Source organism: Panthera pardus, unplaced genomic scaffold (assembly GCF_024362965.1).
Source record: "Panthera pardus isolate Hobbes unplaced genomic scaffold, ASM2436296v1 HiC_scaffold_13, whole genome shotgun sequence".
Lineage (NCBI taxonomy): Eukaryota > Metazoa > Chordata > Mammalia > Carnivora > Felidae > Panthera > Panthera pardus.
The window spans coordinates 17,319,355-17,345,339 of record NW_026526688.1 but is presented as its reverse complement, the minus strand read 5'-3'; the positions used below and the strand labels follow the sequence as shown (position 1 = coordinate 17,345,339).

The 25,985-nt window shown below is 44.3% G+C and overlaps 2 protein-coding genes and 1 pseudogene across 4 annotated transcripts in view; 1 reads left to right on the top strand and 2 right to left on the bottom strand.

Moving 5' to 3' along the window:
* Positions 1 to 2,580, bottom strand: part of KLKB1 (kallikrein B1) — a 32,547-nt gene extending 29,967 nt beyond the window's left edge. Inside the window, exon 1 of one of the 2 annotated variants that reach the window (XM_019422197.2) lies at positions 2,467 to 2,580. The gene's annotated coding sequence lies outside the window, so the exon portion shown is untranslated. The remainder of the gene's footprint in view (positions 1 to 2,466) is intronic. The other variant, XM_019422193.2, reaches the window with a different exon arrangement.
* Positions 1,199 to 25,553, bottom strand: CYP4V2 (cytochrome P450 family 4 subfamily V member 2). Of its 2 annotated transcripts, XR_008421552.1 has the most exons (12): positions 24,888 to 25,553; positions 20,505 to 20,617; positions 18,505 to 18,590; positions 17,528 to 17,718; positions 17,064 to 17,133; positions 15,126 to 15,252; positions 13,518 to 13,703; positions 11,061 to 11,163; positions 6,622 to 6,756; positions 6,348 to 6,527; positions 2,845 to 4,909; positions 1,199 to 2,636 (listed from the first exon to the last, which is right to left on the bottom strand). XR_008421552.1 is itself a non-coding variant. In XM_019422201.2 (11 exons), exons 1-11 carry the CDS (start codon positions 25,099 to 25,101, stop codon positions 4,737 to 4,739), a joined length of 1,578 nt encoding a protein of 525 aa, XP_019277746.2. In that variant the 5' UTR covers positions 25,102 to 25,553; the 3' UTR covers positions 2,801 to 4,736. The 2 variants fall into 2 exon arrangements, 1 of the variants encoding a protein (XP_019277746.2); XM_019422201.2 differs by lacking the exon at positions 1,199 to 2,636 and having other exon boundaries at positions 2,801 to 4,909.
* LOC109250993 (protein SET-like) lies at positions 7,230 to 7,994 on the top strand (annotated as a pseudogene).
* Positions 25,554 to 25,985: the final 432 nt, after the last annotated feature.

Below are 25,985 nucleotides of genomic sequence, written 5' to 3'. Positions count from 1 at the left end.
GAGGACAGGGTGGTCCTTTTTACCCACAGTTGTGGACCATCTAAGTCACGTACGAGAGTCACTGTCACTCTTGTAAGCAAAGTTGAGCTGCTGGTCACTGATAACACTGACAATTATTGGACTAAGAGGCAGACTGGCTCTAACTCTGTGAACGTCCCCTGTGGGGACCAGGTGTCCTCTTGAGGCTCCATCCAATTGCTCAGGAGGAGACACTGCCACCCTCGCCTTTCATCAACAACTTTGTTTCTGGTGGTAACGGATCAACAGTAGATACAACGTCGAGCGTCACCAACGGAGTAACAATTAATTATGAAGGCACAGGAGGCCGTGAACCCAGAAGCACGGTCACAGGCTTGCGGAGCTGTGGCCACATGAAAACAATTAGTTGTGCCTGAGCGGATTCAAAGTTTTAATTTTTTTTTTATGTTTATTTAGTTTTGAGACAGAGAGAGACAGAGCATGAGCGGAGGAGGATAGAGAGAGAGAGAGGGAGACACAGAATCTGAGTGGGCTCCAGACTCCGAGCTGTCAGCACAGAGCCCGACACGGGGCTCGAACTCACGAGCTGTGAGATCATGACCTGAGCCGAAGTCGGACGCCCAACCGACTGAGCCACCCAGGCGCCCCGAAAAGTTTTAATTCACTCTATGTCCATAAGAATAAAACTTCAGACCTGAGCAAAAAAAGAGACCGAGAGTACAAATAGGATCAAGGAGTTAGGCCTGCATCCTGGGAGAAGATTCCTGTGCCAGCACACCCTTTACTATTCAACTCAAACATAGAGATTTAAATGATATACAGTATTTAAAAATAAAACATTCTAGAAATAAGATAAATAATGTCTAAATACAGTAATGATTTTTCTTTTGAGGAAAAGGCTGTCCTATGTTTTTTGTATAGGAGTTTGAGCATCTCCTCGATTTCCAAGAGACCTACATTGACTAATACCAGGAAAGATAGGAAGGAGTTCACGTCCACTGTCCACCACAACAACAAGAAAATGCTGGGTAAGAGGAGACAGTAAGTGACGGGAAGGAAAAAGAAAGTGCCAAGGAGTTATCTCCTAGGAGCACGAGAGCAGGAGTAGGGACAGCTACAGGCTGGGAGTTAGTTTAGAGACTGAATTCAGTGCAAAAGGGCCAGAGAAATAACCCATTTGGCGAATTTCTGGACAAGAAGCACAGGAGAGAATACACAGTCCTTTTGTAGTAATCACGGGTGAGAGATTTATCCCTGGAATTTGGAATACAGCTAGCCAGAAGGAAAATGGGAGTGAATCTGGTTTAATGAAAGCAAGAAAAAAAAAAAGACAAATTAGCCTGGGCAATACATCAGGATGAGGCTAAGAAACTAGACCCTTGTGTTAGGCTAATCCCAATTTGTTCTAAGATAAAGCAGGGGCCTTTTAATTTTCCTACCATCTAGAAACGATGGGAACTCTGCATTTCCTCAAACGCTATTGCATTTTTCACTTCGTACACATACAAATATCAAATCACTGTTATGCACCTGCAACTAATATAATGTCGATTAAATCTTAATTTTTAAAAATCCTATCACATTTCAATGACTAGCAGACATATGTTATCCGCTGAGGTTATCCAGCCTGGAGGAGAAGTAGTGAACAGCACAAAGGAAAGAGGATGAGGACAGAAGACCACGTCCGAAGAATAGAGCACCTTTCTCCTTCCTGCAGCTGAGCTCACAAACACTAACTGGCTTTGGGTTAGAAATGAAAGACGATCAACCTAAACAAAATGGCAATACCCTGGCGCCTGGGCTCCAGCGTGCAGGTGAACAATTGAACAGTGCACAGGGCGGGCGTGTAGCTGAACTTGCCCATCCCCGGGAATGTGGGACTCAGAGCCTCCAGGATTCTCTCCGTTTCTTTTCTACGCATCTTCTCTCCCCTGCACCTTCTTCCCAGAGCTTCAACTGCCAACTGATCCCCGGTCTCACAACCTGAAACCTCCATCGATTCCCAAGGGGAGAATCTGAGCGGACCCTGCTTGGGTCAGTCCACTTAAGACGGTGAGATTGCCTGAGAACATGGCGTCATCAACGAGAACTGTATATTTACAGCGTGTATATATGTTGGGGAAGCAAAAAGGCGAGAAACAGAAGAAAATTGGGGGAGGTATTGATCATGGGACAGTTTCAAAGATAAAGGGGGTACTGTTCCTAAAAAAAGGAGGGAGGTTTCTAGGCAGACTCAAAAATTTGTCATGTTCCTACCAGCACCTCTTTAGATGCTGGAAAGCAAAACGTTTTGATCTTCTAGATACAGTGTGTGTGTGTGTGTGTGTGTGTGTGTGTGTGTGTGTGTGTGTGTGTGCGCGCGCGCGCGCGCGCGCCGCACAGGCAGCACCTCTTTCGTTGTAAGACAGGTCGTTTGGTCCAGAAACTGACATTCTTTTGTTGTCTTTGACAATGAACACAGCATCAATCAGTTCACTAGCCCGTCACCTGGAGAGGTTTCCAGCCTGCAATGCTGGGTTCCAATGATGCTTGTGGTTTTGCTGATTCCCAGGCCCCTCTAGGAGATTTCACTTGCTGCTATCAGCCGAGCAAACTGTGCTGGGATCTCTACTTCGTGTCCAGTTAATTCTTCAGACTCAGGAAGACTCAGCATCAGTCTCTGACGGGGCACAAGGAACATTTTGTTGGAACGTCTGCGTAGCAGTGATGATACCAGTTCAAAAGTGCTATTTCCTTTATTACTCATTACGAATCAGTCACCCGCTAATGTGTCCTTTAAAGCTATCTATATTCCAAGATGACATCAATTCTCAGAATAAAATATAGCACCCATGATTAAAATGTAATTTATTTTTCTTGAGATACCTCTTTCAAGCAGCAGTTAGACGAGTAATAGGGTCATAGATACTTGATTATTCTCTTATTAAAAAAAAAAATCAGCATCTGCATTTTGATACCATAGACCATTCTCCCTCTAACACGGTTACGAGAGTTTCCAACTAAAACACAAATAACAAATTATTCTGGAGCTACATGAAGATCTCAGGCCAAAAGGTAACATTAAGCAATGTTTTACTTTAATTTCACATCCAGGGCAGGGCCACTGAAAGAGAGAGAGAGAGAGAGAGAGAGAGAGAGAGAGAGAGAGAGAGAGAGAAAGGAAGAGAAAAAGAGAAAGAAGCAAGTTTTCAATCTAAATGCATAAAATTGAGAAATAATACTAATTTCCATGAATAAAACTTTGATTATCCATAGTCATCTGGAAATAAGATTTTCTACATATATCCACTTTCTAGCTAACAAAGTTAAGCATATGCTATGAACCTTTTTCAACTGTATCATATACTTCCTTGACTTTTTCTCATCAACTAAGCCACTGGGTTGTCCGCACTGGGGTGCCCTGGGATAGTAAAGTGGGTAGAGCTGCTGACCCTGGCCTAAATGACTCAGCCTGAAGCGCTTGCAAATGGCTTTGGTTTGCAATCTCTCCCTGGGACAGCCATCGAAGAAGAGAAATTCCATCCTCTTAGTCTGTTGCTTCTATCTGCTATTGCCTTGGGAAAACTGAAGCAACAATGATACTATGTTCATTAAAAGTCACTTTGTAAAGGCACTGACTGAGGGGATACAGGTATTGCCTACGGAATTAGAACTCAGAGAATGTCAGTTATCAGCTTGGTAGGTATGTTCCGGAGGACTGAATTTACTGGAAGTCTAACCCTAAACTAAGTGAGATATTCCTGAGTTACTAAATACAGATGGGTGGCTTCTCTTTCCCTTTAATGATGGAAGAGCTCTAGAAGAAATATCCCAAGATCGGAGGCAGAAAAAGCTGTGTTCTAGGGACACCTCTAGCGACAGACCTGAGTTCCATCAAATAAGGGCATAACACAGCGCAGTCTATCACGGTGGGAATGGAGAGATGCACAGACCTCCATTTCCAGCCCTGTCACCCACCAGCGGCGTGACTCTGGGCAGTAACTTACCTTCTCATTGATTTCAGACGCTTCAAATAAAAGGGAGTATAACTAGTTAAGTTCTAAGGTCCTCCCAGCCCCAAAAGCCATTACTCAAACCTCTGAGGCACTGTGGGGGATTGGAAATTACCGAGAGGCGTCTTTCCCAACTGTGTATGATATATAAGGCTAGTTGTGATGCTATGGATAATGAAGTCACGGCTATCGGCACCTGGTCAAAAGGGAAACAGGAACAGAACTTATGAGTCAACTTAAAAAATTATCAAGTCCAGGCAATATAATCTGAAAAGTGCCATAATAATTCTTCTTCTCATATTTGATGTCACTCATATAATTTTAAAACTTGAGCTTCTTAGGTCTAAGTACTTAATTACCCACCCTTTTCAAATTAAATGCATATGTGCACATGCATATACATGTTCCCCAGTCAGTAAGAATACCTTCAAAAAATTCTGGAATCTCAATTAAATTATATTCTTTCGGTGTGCCAATTGAATTGAATTGGCCTGTGGATCCCTCTGCTGAGAAACCTGTCATATGTTTACTTGGGTGTCGTCACTGGTTAACTCTACTTTGGGGATCGAGACCAGGGCTGAGACCTATGGTCGTGATGCAAATATAAAAACTCTTTGGGGAGCTTGATCCCAACAGAAGTGGGGACAAGAAAAAAAAAAAATAGGTCTAGGGACTCAGAGTATTGAACCCAGATCTAGAAATTGTAAATCCAGTTCCTTTCAAGAAAGACCGTTCACATGACAAGGGCACAGCCCAGGACTATGGTTAGGACGCATCTCCGTTTCTCCTCGTCAGCTTGATCCAGATGCCATTCGTTGGACGAAGAATCAGCTCTCCCGCCAGACCAAGTTCTTCTCTTTTCTGGTTGGATTCTACCCAAAAGTGTCTCAGGATGCAGGAGAGAACGACCTTTTCTTCCATTGTGGCAAATTTTTGACCTTCAAGTTAATGAAAATGGCATTACTTTAAATATGCATAGATCTCAAAGGTGAGAAATCACCGGTCCTATTAGAGGAAGCAAGCAATTTTATATTTTCACAATAAGGAGAAGCAGAGTTACTTGAGGTGCTGGTTAAAAATGAAGATTCTTAAGCTCCCTTCCCCGCCCCTACCCAGTGCAGCCCAATAGCTGGGGTGGGGCAGGTGTCTGTATTTTAGCAGCAATCCCAGATGAATTCTAGGGTCATTGAAGCATGAGAACCACTACTGTAGATGGCTTATTGGGCCTTTAATTTAATTTACTACAGAGTCACCAAATAGGCTTCAGATTCATCCATTTAAATCTGACCTCATTTTACTAACACCTGCATTTACATCCTCATAAAATGCTAGAGATCCTAAAGCCAAAGTGTGTATGATGCATGGTGATGTGCATCCATCCTGTTTAAGTACTTCAGCTGGCCATATGGTAAACATTCTTTGCTTCTGTTTTGCCAAATGCGATTCTCAAAAGCAACAAACATAGATATTAGGTTAAATAAAACTGCTACAAGTACATTTTCTACCATATAAAATACATTCAACATGGACCCCAAATCTATAGTATTTTAAAACTCTACCATGAAACTGATTGTGCTGTATGTTATGAACTGAATTCTGTCCCGGTAAATTTATATGTTGAAGCCCTACCCCACCCTGTACCTCAGAATGTGACTGTGTTTGCAGATAGAGTATTTACAGAGCCTAATTAACTTAAAATGAGGTCATATGGATGGACCCTACTCCAATCTGACTGTTTTCATACAAAGAAGAGATCAGGATACAACACACACAGGAAAGACCGGGAAGATACAGGAAGATACGGGAGAAGACGACCATCTATAAGCCAAGGTTTAGAATGATCTCTGAAGAAACCAACCTTGTTGATATCTCAATTTCAGACCTGCAGCCTCCAGAATATGAGAAAATGAGTATCTGTTGTTGAAGCCACCCAGATGGGAGTACTTTGTTATGGTGGCCCTAGCAAACTATTCTACTTTACGACAATCTTTTTCGAGACAATAATGTAGAGTGAAGTGGAAGAAAAAAGAAACCAATTTTTAAGAGACCGTAGCCTAGGAGACATGACATCTCGAAGAAATTATTGTGAGGGGGCGCCTGGGTGGCTCAGTCGGTTGAGCGTCCGACTTCAGCTCGGGTCACGATCTCGCAGTTTGTGGGTTCGAGCCCCATGTTGGACTCTGTGCTGACACCTCAGAGCCTGGAGCCTGCTTCAGGTTCTGTGTCTCCCTCTCTGCCCCTCCCCCACTTGCGTGTGTGTTCTCTCTCTCAAAAATAAATAAACGTTAAAAATTTTAAAAAAGAAAAAGAAAGTATTGTGAGAAACCCACTACCACGTGGGCTGGAAAGATCAAACCAATTCTGATGGATACAAACCTATACAGTTTCTGGGTCCAGCAGAGAAAGGCACATATGCGAATGGGTGGCGTCCTTGCAAATTCTCGGGAAAGAACCGTTCGGGCTGGAATTCCTCAGGATTTGGGAAGTATCTTGGATCTCTATGCAGTGCATAGGGAACGATGATTGCTTGAGCGCCTTTCACAATTTTGTAACCCGCTGTCAAGAAGTAGGCAATATGCCATAAGAATGGAGCAAGACAGATGTTAAAAAAAATCCATCTTCCCTATTATTCTAATCATAGAGTTCTTACCAACTTCACAATCTTCAGTAAGATTGCGGGCAAATAAGGGGACAGAAGGAAAAAGGCGGAGGCTCTCCTTAATGACACATTCCAGGTATCTAAGTTTCTTCAGGTCTTCTACGGTAGCAGGACGATCAGACTTCCCTGATCAAAGTAAATACACGAGATGACCATGAAAGAACCATATGGGCTTGGGGAACGGGACATCAACAACGAATTAATCCAAGCACCGGATGTTAAATACCTACAGCCAAAGTAGGATTTCTCATATTATACATAATCAAAATAAAATTAGACAATGTGTTAAGTGAAAGAAACAAGACACAAAAGGCCACGTACCGAATGATTGAATTTATAGGAAGGGCTCAGAACAGGTATATCCACAGAGACAGAGAGGCTGACAGAGACAGGGGCTGGAGGAAGAGGGAATGGGATGTGGCCGATTAATGGTACAGGGTTTCCTTTTGGGGTGCTGAACATGCTTTGGAATTAGAGTAAAAGTGGTGCAACACTGTGAATGTACGAACTCATATACTTTAAAATGGTTAATTTTGAGTTCTCAGAGCTTCCAGATGTGCATCTTCTCTTGAGCCAGATTCTTGGACTTTCCCCACAACATGGCCCCTAATCGCCTTTTGTTCCTGTGTCAAACAAAGAAACTAAGATGGTCTTGCCTTCCGGCCAGAAGAGACATCAACTTCCCTGGACTTACCAAAGGAAGAATGAGAATAGCAAGGAGCAACTGTAATGAAATCAGTACAGATGGACTTAAGGAACAAGCCAGTGGAGGGATTTTGAAAGTAGAACAGAAATATAACAAACGCCACTGAGCATGTTTTCAAAGGAAGTTGGAAATGATCGCCAAGATCCCAAATTCTGGGGTAACAACACTTGGGGTAACAGCCATCCACAGATCTGTATTCCTTGGAGAGGAAGACAAAGAGGCATTGCATTATCTGACCAGAGTTGAAGTGACAGATTTGGAAGATATTTAATCAGGTTATGGAACAGATGTTCACTTTGATAAAAACCCTTCCTTCAAAAACAAAGTTCTCTCCAAAGAATTTCATCTAGATGAGAGCTTGATCCATCTTCAAAATCTACTGAAATCAAATGGGAATCGGAAAGGATTTGATAAAACATTCAAGTCAAATGCAAAATAAAGCCATAGGAAGAGGGAGCATGAGGAACCAGGGAGCTTCTTTCTCTGGCTTACTGGCCATCTTGATGGAGGTACAGATGAGTTAGGAAGGGACATCTAAGATGATGTTTGGTAAAACCCATCACGATACTACTTGGTTCCTGCCATGGATGATGGAGAAGGGGGTGGGGGTGGTGGTGGTGGTGGTGGAGGACGAGGAGAACGCACTAATGAAGAATAGAATGAGGATGATGGATTCCAATCTCCTGTCTTAATTTTCTCCAGCCCCCTTGTCCTCAGCCATGCTGTTCTTGAAGTCTCTTTCTCCTCCTTTACACAATGATTCTCAACTTATTGGGATGGGAGGTGGGGGGCAATACCTTGAGCATAATACAGTAGGAAGAGAAACTCTACCATTTTCTGTTCTTAATTCATTCTTATCTTTTTCTGTCTCAACCAAAACTTCATATAAACAACACATGGGGAAAAAAGAAAAACCTTCAGCTATCTTAGCTCTGCTGGAAGCTGGTGGGTGCCCGGTCCCCACGTGGGAGTGCCTAGAATTCTAGCTCTTTTCCTCCTTTTCCTCAGTACTGGGCTCAGAGATTACTTTGTGTCTCTACGTGATTATGGACACAGTTAGCATTTACCAAAATGTATCTGGTTACTTTCTCTTGGTTTTTATTTTTTAAAAAATGCATTTCTAGATCAGGGAAGGGTGGGTTTCAGATGTTTGGGTCGGGGAAGTGGGCATCTTGACAACATGGCTTCTCCTTCAGCCATGTTTAATTGTGATGTTTAATGGAAATCTTTATAGTTTAACATGACACTTTAGAAATAAAATTCTCTCCTAGTGCCTTGAGCCCTACCGCTCCATGGGAGACTCGGCGAGCCTGTAAGACCGTATTTGGGATTGACATTCTCTATTGTAATTTTGTTCCTGTTTATTTTTAAATTTTCTTTTTGTTTTACTGGAGGGAAAAGATGATGCTTGACTTTAAACATGAACAGGGCACAAGTGGCTTTGTTATAATAAAACTAAATACACACAGATAAATGGTTAATTTTATGTGTAACAAGAGGAATTTATACCTGCAACTCAATACCCAAAGATGAGTTGCTCATGAAATTTTAGAACTAATACTGGGGATAAAAGAAAAAGTGAGGGACAATCAGTAGAAAACATGAGAAGCGGCAAAATAAGGCATCTACTAATAATGATGCTTTAATCACATGAGATCAACAGCAAAAAGTACAACAGCAACAAGCTGGATATCGTAGAGGTTACGAAATGTGACCATGTTTTAAAAACACTTGTGAGCTTCTGAAAGACCAAGTTTACTCACCACAGACAATATGAGAGAATCGAAATCAATCCAGAAAAAAATAAATAAAATGACGATAGAAACAGAGCCCAAAAGTTAAGATTGCCTCCATTCTACAAAATAAAGTCTTCCTTTTTGAGATGTCTAGGCCTCACACAATCCGAACTCAAAACTACTTGTCCAACCTCATCTCTCAATACATTGTACCACATGTGTTAAATTCTAGCTGCCCCTCACGATTCACTACTGTCCTCCAAACTTTTCCATTTCTGTGCCATTGTCCATCTGGTTCTCCTCTTTCTAGAATGTCTTCCCTCTCCTGCTTTTTCCTTCCCCACTTCTCTTCTCTCTGAAGAGACACCATTTTGTTGGCCGGTTGACCCAATCTTTCATTTTCTCCTTCCAGCTATGGGAGCCACGTGATGTGTGATTCAACAAAGGATAAAGTTGATGGCACAATGCATAGCCTCTGTGTGGTCGGCTGGTAATGGCTCCTATATATGTCAGGTGCTAATCCCTGGAACCTGTAAATATTACCTTATTTGGGGAAAAGGTACCTTTACAGATTTGATTCAGTTAATGATATAAAAACGGGGAGATTATTCTGGATTATTCACCTGGGCTCCGAATGCCATCACAAATGTCTTTATAGGAGAGGATGAGAGAGATTAGACAGACACACAGACACACACAGACACACACACAGAGTGAAGAGAAGGGGGTGTGAAAATAGAAGCTGAGATTTGAGTGATGTGGCCATAAACCAAGGGAGAGGCTGGTGGCCACCAGAAGTGGGAAGGAACAGATTCTCTCCTAGAGCTTCCAGGAGGAGTACAACCCCACCAAAACATTGACTTCGGCTCAGCAATACTGATCTTGGATTTCTGGTGTTCAGAACTGTGAAAAAAATAAATTTCTGTTGTTTTAAGCCACCCAGCTTGTAGAGTGTATTACAGAAGGCACAGGAAACTAATACATCCTTCATCCCCTCCTCCCCTTCCTCTTCATCTTGAAGATACACACGAGACCTCGAACAACAATCAAGGGCACAAAAGCCAAGATGGTGAAGAACAGAGAGAAAAAAAGAGCAAGACTGAGACTCTGTGACATCCCTATTGACCTCAGCCTAGGACTCCTCACCTGTTGATTGCTGGTTGTGTAATAGAAATAATGGCCTTGGAACTGGAGAGTGTGATGCTAAGTGAAATAAGTCCTACAGAGAAAGACAGATACCATATGTTTTCACTCTTATGTGGATCCTGAGAAACTTAACAGAAGTCCATGGGGGAGGGGAAGAAAAAAAAAAGGTTAGAGAGGGAGGGAGCAAAGCATAAGAGACTCTTATAAACTGAGAACAAACTGAGGGTTGATGGGGGGTGGGGGGGGGAGGGGGATGGGTATTGAGGAGGGCTCCTTTTGGGACGAGCACTGGGTGTTGTATGGAAACCAATTTGACAATAAATTTCATATTTAAAAAAATAAAAAATAATAAATTAAAAAAAAAAAAAAAAGAAAGGATGGCCTCTCCGCTTCACCCAACTTCCCTCTCATTTGTGGCCAGACACAATCCTATGGGAAACAGCTCTCCTGGATTCCCTCTCACTAACATCACCTGCTCCCCACTGCTCCCAAATATCACCTTCTTCTTATCACTCAAGTACACAGCCAGGACTCCATACTTTATGGACAATAGCTGGTTCATCTAGTAAGCAGTGAGGTCCTTGGAGACAGTAGCATTTATCTATGCACCCCCAGTGTCTAGCCTAGGGCAGTCACACGCCAGGTGGTTGGCCAATGCCTGTAAGTGAACAGGGGAGGCCTTGCAAAGGAGACAGTACTGGAAGGGATCCCATAAGGGAGGCTTCCTGCTTATTACACTGTCTTTACAACAGGTCCTACAGCACATCCTGAATGAGCATGAATGGCGTCTGTTTCGGCGGACGTGGGACCCACAGAGCAGCTAATGTTGGGGCCAAACATACCAAACACTTCCTCCAGTTCACTGTCCACGTGTTTCTGGACTTCTGGGTAAGAACCCAATAGATATAAGGACCAGTTTATTGCTGCTGCAGTCGTGTCATGGCCCTACAAAGGTGAGAAGAAACAATGGCTTAAAGAGCAGAGCTATATCGAGAAGATCGGACAGGATGACTCCATTTTGAATTGGATCTGACAGTTGCAATCTGACTCCAGAACATAACAAATTAATCCCATACAGCATCTCACCTTGGTGACAAACATATAAAACAATCCCTTCCTGCGTAGATGGACACTTGACCATGACATGGAGCTGTCTACTTGGTAAGAAGTGGCTCAGCTGTGCTGATAAGGGGGCGGGCGTTCCAAGGAACGGGGTAGGCCAGACAGTTTTGAAGTGGGGGGCGGGGGGGAGGAAGTCTGGTTTTTCTGAGCCAACTTGCCAGAACTGTACTTCTCCACTTCCCCTATTTGCAAGGTAGGCTCTACCCATTGAGTATGGGTATGTACCCAGGGAGTACATATGCAGTTCTGAGTAATTCTCCAGGGCAAGAAGTTGATTAACAGCTTCATTTAATTTTGCCAAGTTCTAGGCAAGACACTAAGCACTAACTAGGTGCAGAAACTAACGTGATTGTTCTTCCCCAGAGCTTCATGAAATACTTGGTACTATAATTCACATTTTAGAGATCAAATACCGAGACAGAGCTTCCCATTTTGTTTTATCTGCTACCCAGAGCGAAACTAAGCATGGAATTCACAGGAGCGTGCTGCTGGGAGAGGGTAGGGGTAAAAACCTTCATATGTAATGACTGGCTCCCAGGCAGTTAAAGGCACGGCCCCAAGAGCCTGCATCCACGTTATGGAGGATGTCACGTTAGGTCACGACGTGATAGTTTGTGGTATGCCTATTTGATGCAAAGGAGAAAAAAAAATGTAGAATTTCAGACTGTTAAAACTGGAAGAAAGAGATCATCAGGCTGGTTGTCTTCACGAAGGTGAGAGGGATGTTTGCATGCCCTACACACGTATGTATGTGTACGTGTAGGTGCATGCATGACAATGCATGTGTGTGCACTTGTATGCATGTGTGTGCACTTGTATGCATGTGTGTGCACTTGTATGGATGTGTGTGCACTTGTATGCATGTACGTGTGTGCGCGCATGTGTGTGCATACAGGGTGGAGATGTGAGAAGGTCTCTCCACTTCAACATCAAATAATAATAGCCAAGATCTACGGTATGCTTCCTGAGCACAATTGTTGGTACACTTGAAAACATCATTCATCTAATCCGTGAGGCCCGTGCTTGAACAATGAGGACACCGAGGCCCAGAAAGTCTCGATGAGGTGCCCAAGGTTACACCTCTAGGACAGCTTATGGTGGGGGATCTGGCCCCAGAGCCTACGTGCTTAACACCTCTCCACTTTTTAGCTCCGTGGGTGTCCATTTTCCACATAAAATTTCTTTCCGGTAAAGCGCTCTGCTTAAAAAAAGAAGTTTAAAAATCACTGCCCTAGCCCATCTCTCTGTCGTACACATAGGAAAGCGATGACAGAGATCGGGGAAGATTGGAAGCATCTCACAGGGCCAGTGAGCACAGAGCCGGGAGGAGAGCTCAAGCCTACAGACGCTTAACGCGACCCGCTTTCAGCTACAGGACACAGACCGACCTCCCTCGGGACAAAAGGACGGATGTGCTCTAGCATTGCATCTAGACGGCCCCGGGGGGTGCAGCTAACACACCCGTGAGCATGTGCTGAGCCATCGGAAATGGTGGATGCCTTTTGCTCACCTCCGCTTCCAACATATTACCAGGCGGTGCTTAAAAAAACCATTTCTTTATCTCTATCTGGCAATCCACATATGTTGAGAGACTCACCCCTTGTGATATTTAATACAGTTAGAATTCTCTTTGTCAAAAACTGCATCTTTTATTATTACTATTATTACTGGAAGACCGGAAATCTTTTTTTTTTTTAGAATCTCAAACTGGTTAAATTGTCCATGGGGCGGCTCTTGTTCTCTTTCTAAGGTAGGGCAGCTCAGGGCAGTAGCTAAGGACTCATTGGTAGAGGCAGGAAGCAAACGGGCTTCTTTCAAAGGAAGTAGTGAAGAAACAGACTAGTGGGTTTCACAGACTAAAAAGAACATAGCAATTGTTGGCCGCTCTTCTTCTTGGAAAAGTCTGACAGACCTTAGATTTTCTTGAGGGGAAAAAAAAATGTGTCTATGCCGTACCCACCATGACTCAAAGATTTTTCTGAACACGGAAGTTGACCTGATACTTAATCAGGTTCTTAAATTGTGTAAATTTTAATGCTAATCTGATGACCCTTCCTTAGCTCTATGAAGCTACTTAAAAATTTCACTACACTTTAAAAAAATAATGTTGTAGATTCTAAAAAAATAGCTGGAATTTATTTAATGATACCTGAAAATAACATGATGATATACAATACCTCAAACATGAAAGTGTCCACTTCTTCTCGAACCTCTTCGTGACTTAGCTTGTTCCCTTCATCATCAGTCACATTTAAAAGCAAGTCAAGAAAAGCCCTGCGTTTATTCTTGGAGGGGGAAGAGTCCTTGTCACCACTTCTATGTTCTTCGTCTCTCTTCAGTTCCTTGGCCCGTTCAGAGATGACCTGTGATTGAAACCATCATATGCTTTGATTTGGAATTTGTTATAATCTAACAATACACTCTCCTGTGCAAATATCCCAGCTTCTTTAACTTATTTTTTCTAAACCTTTCCTATCCTCAATCACCACTTAGGCTCTTGTAAAAATATAGTCAAGCTGCCTGTTAACATTTTATGGCATTCTTTGATAAGACTTGTAAACATGAATTTCATTGTCGGACAGCTTCAGAATTTTCAAGTGCCGTTTTTACAGACTTTCCAGTGGGGTGTAATGGTCTACTAGATGGTACCCTAGAGTTCTCCTACAGCCTGGTTGATTGCCCTATATGCATCGTTAACACAGACTGGCAACCTATATCCAAAACAACATCATGATCGCTTTGTAATTTTTGAATTGGAAATAGGAACATCCAGTTAATTTTAATCTTTTCTAAATTAAAATGATACTAGAAAGGCCCTTTGCCTTTGAAAACTACTGTCTAATACGAACATCTTCCAGAAGACCCTCATAATACTTGTCTCTATGTTCTTTTAACATAGCACCTTGTTTGTTAATAAATATTCATAGCTCATACCTCATTTTGCCATTTTAATAAACTCCCTTACTAAACTAACCTACTTTAGAGTAGGGAACATACGTGTCTTATTATTATATCTCTAACACTTGGCAAAGTTTTAGCACTTAGCAACTGCTTAATTAATATTTACTAAAGCGCGCCTGGGTAGCTCAGTCAGTTAAGCATCCGACTTCAGCTCAGGTCACGATCTCACACTCTGTGAGTTCGAGCGCCGCGTCGGGCTCCGTGCTGACAGCTCGGAACCTGGAGCCGGCTTCGGATTCTGTGTCTCCCTCTCTCTCTCTGCCCCTCCCCTGTTCATGTTCTGTCTCTCTCTGTCTCAAAAATAAATAAAAACATTAAAAAAATTACTAAATACATTGAAATGTAATCAGGTTGCCTACTTTTTTCCATTATTCAATTCAAATTTTATGAGACTCAGGCTTCATGGTCCTACACTGAGGATATTAACAAAAGCACAAAAATCTTGGACTTAAAAAAGTCCTATGGGGCGCCTGGGTGGCTCATTCGGTTAAGGATCTGACTTTGCCTCAGGTCATGGTCTCACGGCTCATGGGTTCTAGCCCCGCATCAGGCTCTGTGCTGAGTGCTCAGAGCCTGGAACCTGCTTCAGATTCTGTGACTCTCTCTCTCTCTCTGCCCCTCCCCCTCTCGTGCTCTGTTTGTATCTCTCTCAAAACTAAATAAACATTAAAACAAAATTTTTTTAAGTCCTAGAAATGGATAGTAGCAATGGTTGCATGGCAATTTGAATGTACTTAAAGCCCCCCAAATTGGACATTGAAAACGGCTAGAAGGGCAAATTTTTATATTATACCACACTAAAAAAAAATGAATTGAGGACTTACCTTATTGGTAAAATTATGTAGGATCTTTAGGTTCCTTTTGTGTTCCCATCCTTCTTTATACATAAGAAACAAAAAGTCAAGCCAGAGCCACGGCATCCTCATTCTTCGAGATATCAAATCACTCATCCTGTAAATGGGATAAAAATACGGTAGCCGACACACCGGAAATGTCTCTTTCCTCGGCACCTATTCAATGCCTGCTCTTAACGAGGGAAATAAACGGGAATGAGGAGGACTTATCCGAAAGGCTACTAAGAGCCCTGTGCTTCATGCTCAACAATGGATGCACGGGCTTTTACACGTCCAGTGAAGCTTAACATTTTAATGGTTTCATTAGCAGAAGGAAGAATTTGTTATAACACATCTGGACTAGATGGGCACCTGAGGCCTGCTTCTCCTTCTCCAGAAAGAGTTCCTGACCTCCCAAGGCCGCTGTGGCTCTGGGATCACCCACTGGGATGAAATCTGCCAGTTTTTAATATGCACTTATTCGCTTAATCACGCCTCCGGAGTGACAGAAAAGCAACTGGTCGTCCCCTTCTGCAGAGAAGTGCTCGCCGAATACCCATGTGTCACACAGCTGTCCCGAGTGCCTCCCTTGTCATGTCCAGCAAGATAGCAGCCAGACCTCTGCGTGATCTCCTCCTTCGAGACGGGCTTAGACACCGATTCTTTAGAGAGGCTCTTGCCGACCACTCACCCGTAGGACGTAGCCCTCTTTCCCTCTCTAATGTCAACTTGATCGTTTCTTTCTAAGCAATTATTAGAGTTTATGTTTACATTCATCTGTTTCACTGTGTGTATCCCTGCTTTCTTCCTATTTGTGTGAGGCGATACAACTAGTCAGGACTAGTGCCGTGGATGGCAGGTTATAGACGCTCAGTACGCATTCATTAAAATAAGGTGAAATGAGCAGTGAACTTCAAGATAGGATGTGTCAGATCAAATCCTGGCCCTGACTCTTAATAGCTGAATAACTGCCAGCCAGTTTCGAGGTAAAACTTGATGATTTCCATGAAAAAATAATAGATACTCAGCAGAAAACACGGGAAAGGAGAATGAACAGCCACAAAAACAAAACACAGTCAGAAAAAGAGACGCACGCACGCAAACAGTAATAACCGTAACTGATATTTTGGTATAGTGCCTTCCAGTGTTTTCTTCCTATAAATCATGTTTTTCAAATGTTTACTCATTTATTTTGAGAGAGGGCGAGAGCAAATGGGGGAGGGGCAGAGAGAGAGGGAGAGAGAGAGAATCCCGAGCAGGCTCTGCTCTGTCAGTGCAGAGCCTGATGCAGGGCTCGAACTCACAAACCGTGAGATCATGACCTGAGCGGAAATCAAGAGTCAGACGCTTAACTGACTGAGCCACCCAGGTGCCCCTCCTTCTATAAATAATTCTTTTTTTTTTTTAATTTTTTTTTTAACGTTTATTTATTTTTGAGACAGAGAGAGACAGAGCATGAATGGGGGAGGGTCAGAGAGAGACGGAGACACAGAATCGGAAGCAGGCTCCAGGCTCCGAGCTGTCAGCACAGAGCCCGAAGCGGGGCTCGAACTCACGGACCGCGAGATCATGACCTGAGCCGAAGTCAGACGCTTAACCGACCAAGCCACCCAGGCGCCCCTATAAATAATTCTTTATACCTGGTGGTTATCATACCAAAAATCTGGTTTTGCCTATATCACTTAGTGTCATAATGTAATCCCTCCACATATTATAAAATAATCGTTTTAACTTAAGGCATCATCTGGGTGTGTTATCATTTACAAAACCGTTCCTCTACTGCTCAAATACATGCTTAAACGACTGGGTTAATTTCAGTATAAAGTTTCATTTTGAAACAATGAAAAAGACAGTCACAAATTATCAGCAATCCTTTTCAAAGCTCTAATCAAGAACCATTTTAAAGACAATCCAAAGGACTTCATTTACCTATAAATTGCACGGACGTACTCCGAATCATCATTACTTTGAGCGCCAACGTTCTTCCCCATGGCTGTTTCTGTAAAATAGAGGCACGAAGCAACCATTCAATTCCATCACCTATCCTGCGTTCATTTTCCAGGGGCCACCCCTTAAAAAGAAGACGTAGGTCCTGCTCAGCTCTTATAGGTTTTGAAATTGTTCTCTCCCCCTTTTCTCTTGTACCTTCTATTCCCTGTTCCTGCTGCTGCTGCTTCCTTCCCTCTGACCTTCCTGGCATGTTGGCTTTGTGACAATCCTGCCCAAAGCCTTAGCAGGGGCTGCTGCTTCTCAGGCGGCTGAGCAACGGGACCATCCTGAACAATCCAGGAGCCTTTCCAATCCCCTCCTTGGCCTTCCCAATGGAATGTTAGTTTCTGTGTGGGCCAGTCTACACTACACCGTACCTTTAGAAACAAATCACTGAGACTTACCACAAATTATATCTAAGGCACAAAGAGTGATGTAAAAAAAGCAGTTAAAGGCTTCTTGGTTAACATGTTTTTCAAGCTTATTAACCAATACATTTGCTTGTTCATTCATGACATCTAAGAAATCTTCCAGAATTGTAAAATGGAAAGTGGGTGTTAACAATTTTCTCCTAGATCGCCACTTGTTTCCAGTACTAGAAATAACAATACATGGTTACAAATAAAAGAGAAACAGAGTGTAAATTTAGCCAGTTCAACAAAATTCTCCCGAAACAGCTTAATCTATAGGTTCTCGCGTGCTTTGGTCAGAATGACAAAGACTCGTATATAGTCACAGAATGTGGGCATTTTAGATCTTTTTCTAAATTGGGTCGTATTTAAAGGAGCCCTCATAAGACTTGACAAATGGAAGAATTTGTCTCAATTTCTGAGTTTCCAAGTTAGAATATTTTGTCTCCCCTCGATTACTACCTTAGTCCTCAGATGATCCTGATGGTCTGTGCTTCTCCTTTGATCTCTATTCTCTTTAGATTCTTCACAGACCCACAAGGGTCCCACCTCTCTCTTGGTGGGTCCTCTCCCAGAGGATGGAGTCCTATTTTTGGACACCAGCTCCAGGACTGAGGTTTTTGTGCTCCCTATACTTGGCTGGGGCTGACTGCCCTTTTCACTGGATTTTCAAGATTTGCCTGTTCCAAACGCTCCTTTCCTTTACTCCATTCACACACCAGGACCTGATTCTTCTCGGGACACTGGTCATCACCATTGCTGAGTACCATGGCTACAGGTTACCATACACGCTGGACTCCTGTCCGTCAGAGCCCAGTGTTCTCCAGTCCTTTCTTTCCGGCTTCTCCCCAGCTTCCTGGTAGCACAGTCTCGGGATGGGAAGATTACTTTGTGCCAATTCCCGACATCACAAGTTACCAATAGAAGGAACTGATTCTACGAGACGGCTTTACAAAGCGACAACGACATACCTGGTAAGGAGTCCCAGGCCAAGCCATGGTTCTAGGAACTTGTACACACAGGATTTGTCAATTTGACTCGAACTACTTAAAATTACCTTGGAAAGAGGGGAAAAAATTGAGAGATATATAGATATCAAAATAATTTCAATTATAAGAGTACAGGACCACCTTTTAAAAAAATTTAGCGTCTTATCTTTTTTTTTCTTGATGTGTATTTATTTTTGAGGAAGAGAGAAAGCGTGAATACACACACACACACACACACACACACACACACACAGAAAAGCAGGGGAGAGGCAGAAAGAGAGGGAGACAGAGGACCTGAAGTGGGCTCTGTGCTGACAGCAGAGAGCCTGATTCGGGACTCGAACTCATGAAGCATGAGATCATGAACCGAGCCGAAGCCAAATGCTTCACCGAGCCATCCAGGCGCCCAGAACACTACTTTTTAAAGTAACGTCTCGTAACTATTTCTCTGCGATTCATTTTTATTCCTGTGCCTCTAAAAAAGTCAAATAGAGTGTTGAACATACAAGTGTCATTCGGTCTTGGGGACCAAATGGAGTTGAGAGAAAGGAAAATGTCCAAGACGATACCCTGGCTCCTACCATGAACTAGGAACCAAGAGGAGTCATTGACTGTGGGTAGGGGGACGGGGGAGAGGAGCTAGGTGAATCCAAGGACGACCATGTCTAGGAAGATAAAAGTCACAAGTTCATTTGTGGGCATGTTGACTTGGAGACATTCAAGTCGCTATGGTCTGAAGGCAGGTAGGTGAGATGCTCAGGATAGGACTTGAACTAGAAGTGCATATTTGAGTGTCCCCAGCATGTAGGCAACACTGAAGGCCCTGAGTATGATTAGACCCCCCGGAATCCAAGTGAGGTAGAAAGGATGAGCACTTAGGTCTGAGCACAAAGTGCTGCCCGGGCTCCTTGTTCCAGTCCTGCATTCTGGATAGATCTCCACCCACACATACCAAGCCTGCTCACACCAAGTCAGCCATGGCCGAAATCCTATGCCTGTCTCCTCATTATCTACTCCGAACCAGGCTGCTACAGTGCGGTACAAGAGGAAGCACACATTTTCACGGCAATATCTAAGAAAGACATATCCCAGCGCCATCGCCTAGGAAATTCTGTTTTTAATTTTGTTCCATGCAAAGAAACCCTGCTTACCCCATTTTTACTCCCTGACCCAAATCCTTTGCTCATCAAACCACAAGATAGTCTCCCCAGAGTCATAATGATAAGTAAAACGTATTCTTTGGGAGTACACTCCCAATTTCAATAGCATGGATTAATGGTATCTGCCCTATCAATATCAGATGAGCATTCTTTTTTAAGAAAATTAACTTGGAGTAATACATTTGTAATGGATAGGAGACTCAGAGCATCTTGAGAGAAACACTCATACTTTATTAGTCTTATATTTTGAGACTGAGAAAACAATGTCTGGCAGGTAACATGTGCTCACCTTGTGGAATAACCTATTTGTGGCTCTATAAAACTGCATCCTTGTGTAGACTTTTCAAAAAAGGAGAATGTGTTAGACCTGATATCAGATGGGCACAGACATCTAGAGGCTACTGCCCACCCCCCATATTTACACTATATCTGGAAAGCGTTAAATGGCACCCACATAGCCAAAAATATTTAGTGAAATGCTCAATATACTAAATTCAGTGGCTCAGTAGGTTGAGCTCACTCAGTAGGTTGCACTCAGTAGGCTGAGCATCCGACTTCGGTTCAGGTCATGAGCACATGGTTCGTGAGTTCAAGCCCCGCGTCGGGCTCTGTGCTGATGGCTCAGAGCCTGGAGCCTGCTTCGGATTCTGTGTCTCCTTCTTTCTCTGCTCCTCCCCCACTTGTGCTCTGTCTCTCAAAAATAAATAAACGTTCAAAAAAAGTTTTTTTAATGTAATAACATTTTTGCTATCTTTATTTGGATGAGACTCTCACACCATCGAATATACAGTGGAAAAGTGATCCTATTTCCCACACACTCACCTCCACGTTTTCTGCATTATAAATGGCCAAGAGTGGTACTGGTCCAAGCCAGAGTTTCAGCAGTGGAAAATGCCGATATTCTTCTGTGTAACAAATTAGCTGCTGAAAAAATTCTGGGAGGAGAGATTTAATTTTAAGTGAGTTTCTTATTGTGCCTTTTGGGTTGTTTACTTTGGGCAAGTCATTTAATATTTGCCAAGTCTCTCACATCTTCGAGGTCCACCACACTGTTCCTGTTAAAGGCTATAATGACTGAATTGTGAGGGTAATTTAATTATGAGTAAGATAAGGTACAAGAAACGTGTACCTCCAAAGGACCCAATCCCTACTCTCAGGGAGCTGCTAACTATGGGAGATGGTCACTTCTGTAATACCAGACAAAACAAAATGGTTGCTAAGATAGAAGTTTAGGTCTGAGGAGTTACTGGTCCTCATGGACAGGTCTGAAAAAAAAAATTCATCAAGGAGACGGTATTCGAGCATTAAAACATGAGTTGTATTTTTATAGGCAGAAAAGGGGAAGTAGGAGTCGAGACAGAATGTAAACCAAGCAGCAGAAACAGCAGAGCAGAAGCATGAAACTCTGAAAATTCCCTGTAGGTGCAGCCACAACATTAGATGGGGTGATAGCATTGGGAGGGGAGATTGGAGTACTGGAGGGTTTGATTTGCTTTTACACACTCATTGGCGGTTTCTGATGAGGATTGGCAAGACTGGAATCGTATTTTAGGACAGTAACACCAGTGTGTGTGAGATCTGTGAATCACCTGGGTATATTGGGGCCACAGGAAGCCGCTGGGGGTGGGGAAAAGGCTGGAGTTCAGTGCAGCCAGGGTTAGGGGCATTGGCTGCGCTTTCTGGCTGGCGTTTGCATCAGGTTTGGGGAAATGGTGACCATCAATCCCAACTCCAGCATCAAAGTAGTGTGGAAAACTCGAGAGTCAACACTTTCCGTGTTGAAATCCACGAAGCCCCTGTCTGGGGAATGCAGCGTGGCCTCAGGAGAGATCAAGCCATTACAAAATTCTCAGTGAAGAAATGCCGTGTCGATGAGTGCCACCTGGGTAGAAACAAACGACAGCAGCCAGTGACCGAAGAATTGAGACACAGGGTCCAGGCCTCAGAGAAAAACCTGGCAAAGGTGAGGCATGTTTTCAGAACACAAGTCAAACAAGATGAGGTTAAGGGAGGATTTGAGTCCCAGCTGCCAAGTGATTACATGTTAGGAAATGGACCAGAAGCCTCCTTCCACTGCTGGGAAAATCCAGCTAGGGAGGGGTGAGGAGAGGCGGGCTAGCGGGTAGGCAGATGTGGATGCAGGGCTTCTCCTGGGCAGAGGGAATGCCTGATTGACAACAGCAAGGCTAATTTCAACCTCACTGTGAGGCTACTAATACGGTACTTAAGGTACTTTGACAGAGTTGTTTCGACATGGGAATTTGGGCACCAGGGACAAATTGATATAGCATAAAAAACAAACTATTCAACTTTTCAGCACTTTTTCAGTGACAATAATGTGCGCAGGCTCGGCCCATCCCTGCTCTTCATCCATCATTAAGCTTCACCCAATCCCAGGCTTCACCCAATCCCAGGTCAGGTTGTGCACAGCGCAGCAGGACAGGAGCTCACGGATGTCCACTCCATATAATACTAAATACATAGTAATGACTTTGTTAAGTGTTTGCAGGTTTCAGCACATCGAAACCTAGTAATAATTATCCTACAAGAGCTAACATCCATTATGTCCTATTCATTTACAGCAGCAAGTTATTCTATGTCTGAGCTAGAGTTAGCGTTTTTGATGCACTGCCTTTTACGCCTCACCATCGTTACACGAAAGGCACGATTACTGTCGCAATTGACGAAACTTGCCCACTATCACAGGGAGTAAATGATGGAACCTGGCTTTGTACTTAAGGGGGTAAGACACTACAGTGCTCTGTCTTGACCATTACGCCATATTGCCTTCAAGTGTCGCCTGGTCTTTAATCCTTAAAATAACCGTCATACAATTAACTTACAAGTTAAGGGTAAAAACTCTAACTTAGAAAATTTTAATATTGGCTTTACACATCTTGGTACTTCTGTGTTGGGTACATTTACATTTATAAATGCCGTATCTTCTTATTGGATTGACCCCTCTATTATCATGAATACCCTGTTGGTCTTTTATTTCAGTCATCGTTTTAAACTCTATTTTGTCTGGTGTAAGGGTAGCTTCCCAGTTTTCTTTCGGTTTCCATTTGCATGAAACATCGTTTTCCATCCCTTCGCTTTCAGTCTGTGTGTGTCCTTATGTCTGAAGCGAGTCTCTTGTAAGCAGCATAAAAATGGGTCTTGTTTTCCTATCCATGCAGCCACACTGTGTGTTCTTATTGGAGGATGCAGTCTATTTACATTTCAAGAAATTATCGATACTGCCATTTTGTTCAGTGTCTTCTGGCTGTTGCTGTAGTTCTCCTCCTGCTCTTTTCCCTTTAGAGAGTTTTAAACGACTCCTCAAATGAAAACAGCTTGGTCGCAAAGCCGGACACGGAGCAAAGCTTTGCCTGATGCCAAAATCCAGTACTTGTGGATGGATTAAAAAGTCCCTTCGTCGAAGCGAGGATATTGTCACTCTTTTCACTTAGAAAGTAACTCCAGGGGGGCGCCTGGGTGGCGCAGTCGGTTAGGCGTCCGACTTCGGCCAGGTCACGATCTCGCGGTCCGTGAGTTCGAGCCCCGCGTCAGGCTCTGGGCTGATGGCTCGGAGCCTGGAGCCTGTTTCCGATTCTGTGTCTCCCTCTCTCTCTGTCCCTCCCCCGTTCATGCTCTGTCTCTCTCTGTCCCAAAAATAAATAAAAAACGTTGAAAAAAAAAAAAAGAAAAAAAAAAAAAAAAAAGAAAGTAACTCCAGGGAGAATTGCTTTAACTATTCCAATCAACTCACAAGTTTATTTTGAAACAGGTCTCATTCACTAGAGATTTCAATTTTCAGAATAAATTCCCAAAAGAATCCGATGAGATTTCTCAAGCATGTTATTTCTTGCGGGGAAATGGGAGCCCTATATATCGCCACAGTTACTCTGTAATGCTATAAAGTCTCAGGGTAGAAGGAGAGGTTAGCTCTGCTTTTAGTATCAACCCAGATGAGTTCTACCAACACGGTTCTCAGACCTCTAGATGCGGTATTGGATAACTTGTACCATTAGTCACACTGATGTTTCATTGGTGAAAGGTTAACTTGGATTTCTTCTGCCAGGGAACATTTTCGATATTTTGATAAACACCCCCCCAGGTCACTCCCGCCCCACGAGGCCTTATCTATTTCTGTGGGGATGCAATGACAGCATGAGGGTCAGGGGTGGGGGGAGGGGAGAGCTAGAAAAGAAATAATACTTCAAGTTTTGGAGTTAACGTTCAACTTGTGAAACTGCGATTTACAAATTAATCTGAGGCGAAACTGGATTGTGGTCCTCGGCTCATTTTAGAACCTGTCATTTGGGGCAAATCTTTTGAACCCTGGGTATCCCCATTTGCACACCCATGAAAACGGAGTGCTAAGATCGAATTCACTGTCTCCGATGGGAGACTGTAAAACCAGGTGCTTCTGAGAACTTTCTCACTCACGGTGATTTTTCCCCTCATCCATGAAACCTAACAAAAACAAGAAACAAAAACAAAAAACAAAAAACAAAAACAATGCACTGTTTCATAAATAAGGCTTTTAAAACCTGGTGTGTTAAGTTTGCCAGATGGCCTTGCCCTCGTATCGTAGTTTACTGTTATTACCTAACCTCCTTAAAAGAACTAAAATAAGAAGGTCAAGAAGGATAGAAAGTTGTGGTCAAATCTTGTGATGCGGGGAGGGAGGGAAGCCTCAGATGAAATCTCTAGTCCCTGATTTTCGGAGGGCAGTGGGTGGGTGGAGGATGATGGGACTGTTTTCAGGTGCATTCCCTGCTCCAGGGAAGTTTCTGCTCTTAGGCTTTAACAGCCAAGAGAGAACACAGGCGGTGTTTAGAGATAGGAACAGCTACCAAGTGGGAAAAGAAGAGAAGAGGAAGGACAGCTTACACATACTGCGTTCCAGCCTATACATAAAGAAAAAATTGATGTGAAACAGAGGCAGGAGCAATTTTATCAGGGGTCGTAAGGGCAAACCGGATAGAACTGGGAACCCACTCTCCAGCAGGGGACAGATTCTTGTTTCTCCAAAGCGGCCCTCAAGTCGTGGTGCTCTAGGCTGATGAGAAGGGGGGCTGGCGGGGAGCAGGTGCGGACCGGCTGAGCCCGGGGCGGGTAGGGGGGAGGTGGGGAGGGGGGGGAAGCTCCTGCACCCTGGGCCTTCCTGCTGGCGGGTCCGCGCAGGCTAGGAAGCCCACCGGCCCCCGCGTCTCTTACCTTTCCCTTCTGGCTTCATCATCAGCGCGTGTCCCACCAAGGGGTAGCAGCCGGGCAACGTGGGGAGGCCCCTCAACTGCTGCCATTGCCGCGCGCACCTCGCCACCATCTGCAGGAGGCTCAGGAGAAGAGTGGCTCCCGCCACGGAGACGGCGCCCAGCGCGCCCCAGATCAGCAGCTTCTGCCCCAGGCCCACCAGCCACAGCGCCAGCATCGCGCCGGCGGGCCGCTCCGCACTGGGACGGAGCCTGGCAGGACGGCAGGGCGAGGTGCTGGGCCAACTCCCGGAGTTCAAGTGCGCCGGTCCTGGGAGGAGTTCCGGGACTCCGGGAGCCTCCGAGCCGCGGCCGCGAGGATGCCAGCGCCCTCCCCCAAGAGGAAAGAGGTGGCGCCCGGGCCGCTCGCTTCTTCCTCCTCCGGCAGGAGACAGGCCCGGCCTCCCTACGGCGGGGACCCGGAGACCGGGGCTTCTCCCTGCGGCGGCCGCCCTGGGCCTCGGGACTAGGCTGGAGCCTCCCAGGCTCCCCAAACAGCAGCAGCCGGGTTGTTACTGCGCTGGGCACAAACCTACAGCCATGCACTCGGGCCTGTGTTTGGTCCAGCGGAAACTGACAGACGGGAACACAGCTCCTGGCTTCTATGGGGTGTTGCTGAATGTAAGTGAAGGCACTGGAGTGGGGAGGAGAAGAATGGGGGTGGAATTTGAGGCAGCTGCGTGTGGCCAGGGCGGGGCAGGGCTTTGGGCTTTAGGTCCCCGCTGCTGGTCACGCACGGGAGAACCGCAGCTACAGAGAACCGGCTGTTTGAACATTGAAATAAAGAGGCATTTGGTTTGAAACTCAGCCTTTGGGGCTTATTTTTTTCCTGGCTGGGTCCCTGACCTCATGCTTCCTCGCGCAACGGGCAGGGTTCTACCCTTTGGGGCCTGGCTGCCTGCCTGCCTGCCTGCCTGCGGGGCTGCACCCCGGCTTCTCCATCACGCAGAGCGGCCTTCCGCTTTGATCTTGGGGCAGCTTTAGGGGCAACATCCTTGGGAGCAGCGGTTTCCAGTTTGCATCCGGTGGCCCACTGAGACGAGGGAAAGCTGAGTAAGGTTGC